This window comes from Gastrolobium bilobum, unplaced genomic scaffold (assembly GCF_033153095.1).
Source record: "Gastrolobium bilobum isolate Gb01-03AN ecotype WA unplaced genomic scaffold, APGP_CSIRO_Gbil_v1 utg40662, whole genome shotgun sequence".
Lineage (NCBI taxonomy): Eukaryota > Viridiplantae > Streptophyta > Magnoliopsida > Fabales > Fabaceae > Gastrolobium > Gastrolobium bilobum.
This window is the reverse complement of record NW_026899504.1, coordinates 33,284-41,589: the sequence shown is the minus strand read 5'-3', so window position 1 is coordinate 41,589 and position 8,306 is coordinate 33,284. Positions and strand designations below refer to the sequence as shown.

General features: G+C 33.2%; 1 protein-coding gene across 1 annotated transcript; it reads right to left on the bottom strand.

Annotated features, from left to right (window-relative positions):
* Window positions 1–487: 487 nt before the first annotated feature.
* LOC133290766 (two-component response regulator ARR12-like) lies at window positions 488–6,053 on the bottom strand. Its single transcript, XM_061488881.1, has 6 exons — window positions 5,536–6,053; window positions 4,916–5,068; window positions 4,228–4,638; window positions 4,029–4,105; window positions 2,236–3,489; window positions 488–792 (listed from the first exon to the last, which is right to left on the bottom strand). Exons 1-6 carry the CDS (start codon window positions 5,681–5,683, stop codon window positions 721–723), a joined length of 2,115 nt encoding a protein of 704 aa, XP_061344865.1. The 5' UTR covers window positions 5,684–6,053; the 3' UTR covers window positions 488–720.
* Between the last annotated feature and the right edge of the window lie 2,253 nt (window positions 6,054–8,306).

The window sequence follows — 8,306 nt, the reverse complement described above, 5'->3', positions numbered from 1 at the left end:
ATTGAAAAACAGAGAGTTTGAGGGTGGGATGGAGACATTTATGTTCTTCTAAAAGTACCTCAGAACTCATTTTCCCATTGAGATCCTAAGATAGCTGCACGAACTTCATTTTTGATACATGTAATTCACAAATATCATATTAGGGTTATGCTTGTTTGAGTAAACGAAATATAAACACACAAAAAAGAAGAAGATAAATATAATAGCATACAAAAAGAGAGGTATAGAAAGAAGACTTTCACTTAAAACTCACCTTTAAAAGGTGGAAAATTACTCTAAAGTCACTCTTATGCTATAAACGAAATTGTCCACAGTTACAGTATAAAGTGTTAACGAGTTGCATTCCATTTTTAACTTTTTCATATTTTGATGTCAAGTATCTGCAAAATAAATGAAATATTAAAACATTTATTTGCGAGAAGGAAGAGAAAAACTAAGAAATACATTAATATTACAGTTATTTTATCTAAAATGAGAAATAGGCAGAAACGTTTGATGAGGTCACACTACAATAATGAAAAAAAGAGATGGAACGGATCAGATAATTAAAACACAAGTCCATAAGTGAAACAAGAAAATGTTGGCAAAGGGGAATAAATTACGTAGCAGAACATAAAAATAAGTACATCAAAGAAAAACTACACAATTAAATTGGCTCCAGAGATAGGAGTTAAGTTTCATGATTTTAATGCTCTTGGATTCTTGCTGAAACAGAAGAAATCAGATACATGATCCAACAGGGTAAGCATCAAATCCCATTTCTCCATCCATCAATGTTGAGTCATTTTGCTCCTGCAAAACAAAGAGTCTTTCATGAAATTAAGGAAAAAGAAAAAGAAAACAAAAACAAGATATCTGTTTTCTTATATGGTAGACCAAAACTAAAACCAATTTATATATAAAGGGCAAAATCTCGTGCACAAGGCTATGTGACTTGCAAGAATTGGGATAAAGGTCGTATGCTTGCAATTTTGCAAAGAGACTGTTTCTCATGCTCAAACCAGTGACCTTCTAGTCACAAGAAATAACCTTATCGCTGCTCCAATATATAACCAGATATATATACACATACAAATAAAATGTATAAATTCTTTGGGAGATATTTTTAACAAAGAAACCAAAGGAGTTATAAATTCTTTGTTTAAAAAACTATTTCAGTCAACAACAAAAAACCAACCACAACCTCAACAAATCAGTTTATGAACCTGAAACATTAGTCACACTGCAAATTCGTTGTTCAGAAAAAATATTGCATCGTTAATTACTATAACACTTGATTCCCTTAATCTATCTTAATCACATTCTTATTTTGTATTTTGATCTTAACCCGTTTAAAATTTTTGAAATACACTTCCGTTGTACAACCTTCCATACAAGTGAACATAAGAAGACAATAAAGGTTAAATGTAACACGTGAAACAAGGAGGAGATGATTAAAATTTGAACAAAATGAGGAAGTAATGTAAATTACTATTTTTCAAATGATGCAGCGTTTATAACTGCAGAATCTAAGTCTATATTTGGTAACATTATTTATAATGATCAGTTGCTTAATTTGTCATGTACTGTTTACTGAAATGACGTTGTTTAGCTTCTTTTGGAGATTTGCATCATTAATTCATTCCAATAGCAATAAAAGCTTAATACAGAAAGGAATGCACTGTAAAGATTCCTTTCTTTCTAATAATGGCTAGAGAAAAATATAGAAAGGGTGACACAAAGCTCAAAATCTCAAATCTTATTTTCTAGTTAAAAAACTATGGTGAAATTTCAATGTAAAAACTGTCCATCACCTTCATACATTCCATTGCAAATAAAAAGGTACCTGATGTGTCAAAAGAAACTAAAATGGCACCACCAAATAAAAGAGAAACTCGGCAATTATTTAACTTTATCATCTTTTCATACACCAATGCTTATCAAAACTTAATATATCAAAATATATGGAACTTCTTTTGCATTATTTCTGAAAGGTAGATTTCTAATTAAAAAATCAGGTTGCAGATTAAGACAAAGTGACAAACCGATGCTACACAATCACTTAGACAAGCATCTAAAAGCAACAGTCAAAATTCAAAAGAAATTGTGCTTATAAGCATCTAAAATCAGTTTATGTGACAGATGCAATACAATGCAATTGTTTCATGATACCATTGCAATCATAAAAGCATCTAAATGATAACAAAGGGGGCGGGGGAAGAATGTACCAAACAGAAGTAGGCTATTTAATCATACCCTTTTGACCATGGTACCCATTATGTCATCCAAGGTCCAGAAATTATTCTCAACAGATCCATCTTGGGACTTGATTTGCTCCAAAATGTAGGCATCATTTGACTTCAGTCGTATGTCAGAAGGGAATTTCCCAACTACAGCGCACTGGTTGATTGATGGGGAAGCCCCATTCAGTTGGCCAACCAAAGATGCATCAACTCCATTGCTGCAAATTATATTATTTTGGTGTAAGTTATTCCCTAAAGAACTTGTCCCACCAGTGGAAGAAGCCTGTGCATTTAGAGGATTGAATGGATGACACATGTTTTGGTTGTAATCCAGTTTATGTTCTTCCCACCTTTGTCGTGGTGTGTAACTTGAAGGCTGTACAACATTCCCAATTAAGCCTTGCTGGCATTGCAGCCCATTTTTATCATCCTCCAAAGGAATGTGAATTGAAATTCTGGAAGAAAAATCAACCGGACTGTTACCGATGCGAGTACTTGAGTTCGAAACATTTATGCTAGGGGGAGGCAGTTGGTCATTATTGAATGCATCACACAACGGCAAAGAATTGGTAGAAAATTTAGACAACTGAGCTGCACTCTGCCAGTTTTCATTACACCGATTATAATCCAACAAATTAGGACCGCAGATGCCGATGTCAAAAGATTCTGCACCCAGAGAAGCTGCTCTAACAGAAGACTGATTTCTAAATGCTCCTGTATTATGTGTTTGTTGTGAATTTCCAGGTAACAATAAATGGTTATTTGAGACACAAGGTACAGAATTGTTTGCACCACTAATAGGAGTCCCATTGTCTGGGAAGCCAGAAGCAACGGTAAATCCACTTGAATCAACTTGATTTAACTGCGATATACCCGTTGCAAAGTTGTTTTGCTTAGATTGGTTAAGCTCAATCGATGCTGGAATGCCCTGTAATAAACTTGAGCTTTGATTTGCAGGAAACCTGGATGGCTGAATGTTTCCAAGTGTGCTTAAGGAGCTGTTAATGTTTTGAGACTGAACAGGACGGATTAGTGCAGAGTTACCTATTCCTCTCAAGCTCAAGCCAGCCGGGGAATTCAGCCTACCAAAAATTCCACTAGATGCATATGATGGTAATGTGGTACTTGAGATCCTTCCAGATCCAGATGAAGTGCAAAAATCTCCATATCCATCTAAAGCACCCATCCGCAGGAAAGAATCACTACTACCCAATGCAGCAACCATGCTAGCTTGCTGAGTTGCCTTTTTTAGATAGAGTCTATATTTCTGCAATACATAATGACAATGAGCTTAATGTACAATCATCACAATAATGAAAAGTATATTTTGTCATGTAAAATGAAGAGCTATCCCCTAGCACCTAAGGATTCTTAAACGAAAATCAACAAACTAGCCAGAATAAACAAAGTTGCACATCTCTGCTTGAATAAACAAATGATAGTCAGAAAGCGAATCCAGCAAATAACCTGTGTTTAGTTGGACTTGAAAACATGTGTTTAAAGTCTTAAATGTCTCATTAGTAAAGTGCCATTTTTAAAATTTGATCCATCCTTTTTTATTAAAATAAGTATCTATAATATTATACTAGGCACCTTCTCAAACTGGATGTGAAGTTCTTCACACTTTGATGATTGATATTGCTACACATTTTCCCATAATTGTAAATTCATTATACAAACTTTCATTTCATAAAATTTCCATCAAACAAAGTTTCAAGAATCATCAGATCTAAAAGATTTTCTTTCCATCATTTGTCAAAGACTAAATGTAACAATTATAATAACTACAAAACCAAGAATCTATACCTGCAAATGGCTTGCCACATTTTCCCTTGTAAGCCCTTCAACATTCATCATGTCAAGTATTTTCTTAGGAACAGCCTCTGAAATAACAGGTGAATAAACATGGTATTAGGAATTATAGTATCCAAGTTGAGATATGAAATTGTTATTAATTGAAGTCAAACAAATTGGAAATGTTATTTCTTCATTGTCACAAACTCACTTTCTAGGCCCAGTTGATTAACTGCAGCAACAAATTTTCTGTGCAGCTCTACAGACCAAACTACGCGAGGTTTCTTCTGTGTTGAGGGGTCGTCATCTTCTCCATTCCCTTCACCGTCTTCTTCTTCTTCTTCTTCTTCCTCACTTGCGTCCTTCCGTTTTTTGCCAAGCTTTTTATTCTGGTCAGCACTGTTTTCTGATATGATGCCTTGACTTCCTTCCCCAGCAATATTAGGAGCCTTCTCCTCGTTGGAGGCCTTATTCTGATCCCTGCCATCAAAATTCTTTCTTCGGACTACATGTTGCCATATGTTCTTGAGCTCCTCAATTCGAACTGGTTTAAGCAAATAATCACATGCACCATGCGTAACACCCTTCATCACCAGCTTTGTATCACTGTGTGCTGACAACACTAGAACAAAATAAAAAATAATAGTTTAGGTCAATCAACGTATTCAACCCTATATTGTAAGACAACTGATTTTTCTCAAGATCAAATTTCTTTCCAAGAGAATTTAATTCTTGTATGGGTAAATCAACTCTATTTTTTGAGATAACAAAAGGAAAATTATTTAAACAAGTTAAATCGTAATTAGGACAATCTTCATCAGTTATATACCAAAACCTCATAATATAGAGAATTAAAGCTCATGTCAAATGCCTGTCAAGACAAAAGTGTATGAACTTACTGATAACGGGCAAATCCATTTCAAGTCCCACCAACTCTAGGAGTTTAAATCCATCCATGTCTGGCATATTCACATCACTAATAACAAGGTCAAACTTATTTTTCTTTTCCCTCAACATTTTAAGGGCCTCGATTGCCTGATTAGATGTAGTAACTGCAACAACAACCACAAATCACATGAGATTTAGCAAAACCAGAGGCCTCCTAAACAAACAAAGTAGATCAATTCATGCTATAACAAAAGCCTGGACAGAATTATCTATTGATAGCTCTATAAAATGTAACAAGCCAAGAAAATTATTAAAAAAATTCAAATTTAAAACAAAGCCTTTAACTTTAGGAAAATTAAGAATGTACACATCTTGCAAAAAAACAAATTTTGAATTGGAATTTAAGGTATAGTAACTGATGTATCTATAAGCAACCAAACAGTGTCCATGCATAATGCATCTGAAACATTAAAGTGACAACTAACTATATGTTTCAATTCAACACATAAGAGAAGAACAGCAAGAGATAAATTTTTATAACTCAAGCCCAACAATACAGTGTACGTTTAAGCACAATTATCGCACACAAGAATTTTTACTGAATTAAAAAACACAAATAAAGAAACAAAACCTTGATACTGGCATTTGCGAAGCAGGGTCTCCAACACTTTGAGACAAATTGGGTCGTCGTCCACAGCAAGAACACGCATACCCGCAGGAAAGGGGTCACGTGCCCCATCTTCATCCACCAAATGACCCCTTTGATTCTCAACAGCCATCTTGAGCTAGAAAAGCTAAAACAAAAATACCCAGATGAGAAAACCAAGCACTGGTGTAGAGATCACAGTTCACAGAGCAAAAAGCTCCAATTTTGAAAACTGAAACTAAGTCCCAGAGGCCTCTTTCACCAGCACAGGTAACAATAACAAAAGGGCAAGAGAGAAAAGGAAGCTGAGGAGAGAGAAAAAAAACGTGAAACTGGAGATGGTAACAAAACCAGTACAAAATGGACAGTGATGGATTTGAAGCCAACAAAACAAAACAGAAATCTTTTTTAGTATTTTAGTGAAAGTTCTCTCTCTCTCTCTCTCTCTGCTCTGTTACCTGTCCTTCACTTTTTCTACCAGAGGAACAGGGGGAAAAAAAGCCTTTGACTTTAATTATTTGTTAATAGCTGATGCAAAATGCAATACAATAATGCAGCTTGCTTCACCCTCTTTTTTTATAAATATTCTTATGTAACTATCTCTCTCCTCTTACACGCCAATGCCAGTGTGAACATGACCTTAATTAGACCCTTTGGTGATTGATATGGTAATCCTCATGTGCCCAACTGATCAATGCAAATCCCTACCCCACAGCTCCTATGCCCCACTGAACCCCAAAAAAAAAAAAACAAAAAAAAAAATTGACATGATTTTAGCAAATGATTTCAATCATGCTTACGATGAATGTGCCTTTCTTTTTTAAAAAAATGTTACAAGACCCTTTTGTGTTTATTAAGGTTTCACACCGAGTCTAAAATTTTCTTAAATGGTCTGTAATTACCAAAAGTATATGTATTGTGGTCAACTCAGAAAAACTATCATGTTTAGATGCTTTGAAATTCTCATGAAGAATCTGGGTAATATGTGATTTTTTTTCCTATTAAACCATTTTTATAATATATACCATTCAAGTTTCCTGTACAAAGAATATATTCAAAAACTTTTCTATAGAATAATTTTATTTTAAAATGTTTTTTTTCTTCGTCTTCTTTTGAATCCCGTGATTTTAGACACCCTTTTCCTCAGTTAATGTCATTTGAAGGCAATTTTTCGTCCTTCAATCAGTGCTGATTTGTCAGCTAAGATGCAGTGCTGGCATGAATGCAATTTAGGGTCTGGACCCACACAGATAGAAAGTTCTTAATCACAAATTTATTATATACTCTTTTAGAAATTATTATATAAATGATGATGTATGTAATTACTAATTATAATTCGGAAATTTTCGAATTTCCTATTAAAGTAAAATTAAAACTCATATCTTTGTCGGTTTTTATGCAAGATTTCCAATTTCAAATTGATTGATGTTAGGAGTTAACGACTGAACAACTACCAAATTGTCATCGCAGAGCCCTTAAATCTTGATTTTCTTTCTATTCCGTCCCTTTCTTTTATGCGAATTATTATTCTCATGCTGCTGTAGGAGATAAGGTATCTTATGTGATAGACTCAATATGTGTGGATTTCATTAATTTTAAAAAAAAAAAAAAAAAAGTCAAGCACAGATATTGAAAGGTCAGTAGGAGAAACTCTCTAATTTATGTTACATGAGACTAACTTAACCCTTCTTTTATATATATATATATATATATATATATATATATATATATATATATATATATTCTTTTTATATACACTTTTATATATATTCTTTGCTTATTGTTTATACAATATGTTATGTGGGTCCCACACCACTCCAACTCACATCACATGTTCCAATTAAAAGACATGAAATTGATAAATTTTAAATTAAAAGTTCAACGTTCAACTGGAACAACTCAATTAATTAGTTGTAATTAGTCTGTGATTCTGTGAAACCATGAAATCAATCCATACTTAGAAACGATAAATAAAATATTGCACATTTTTTTTTTAATTTTAGATTAGAAGGTGCTTGCGTTTTCTTTAGGTTTCATTTGACATCAATGTTAAAGTCACAAGGTGCTCCCGAGCAATTTCAGATTACTAAAACATTATAAAATTTGCCGCTTTGAGCTTAATTTGTGGACTAAATGTTTATTTAGATTAGTTTATCTAAAATAATAATAATTTTCTTTTTACAACTTCTTGAAATACTTTTAACAAATAATTTTTTAAATAAGGTTTTTTTCTTCAAAAAATTCATTAATTACTTAATTAATCCGATTTAAATATTGTCGGATCCATATTAGGGACAAATGTCTCATTTAACATGTTAAAAATTCATATTTGCTTCAGTTTTTTTTTTAAAATAAAAATTCTAAAAAGTACAAAAAAAACATACGATGTTATAATTAGCTAATCTAAACGTATACTAAACTTTATGTCCAAATTCAAATTAAGACAGACACAGCAATAATAATTGTTTTAACATTGATGGCATAACATGAACATTGACAAATTTTCCACAAGCACAAACACCTGTCTTGGGCATATTTGTTTGTACGTTATACATTGAATTCTTGTTTCCTATTTGGCAAGGACAAGATATACCAATAATTTGCTTTAGATACATCAGCGTTCAGCAATCAACATGAATGATGCTGCTTTCTAGGTACAACGAGATAACGAAAGGACAAAGAAACAATCGCAAGACGTTTACCAACCAAAGCACTAAACTGAAAGGTCGAGTAAAAGAACCATTAATCCAAGACTA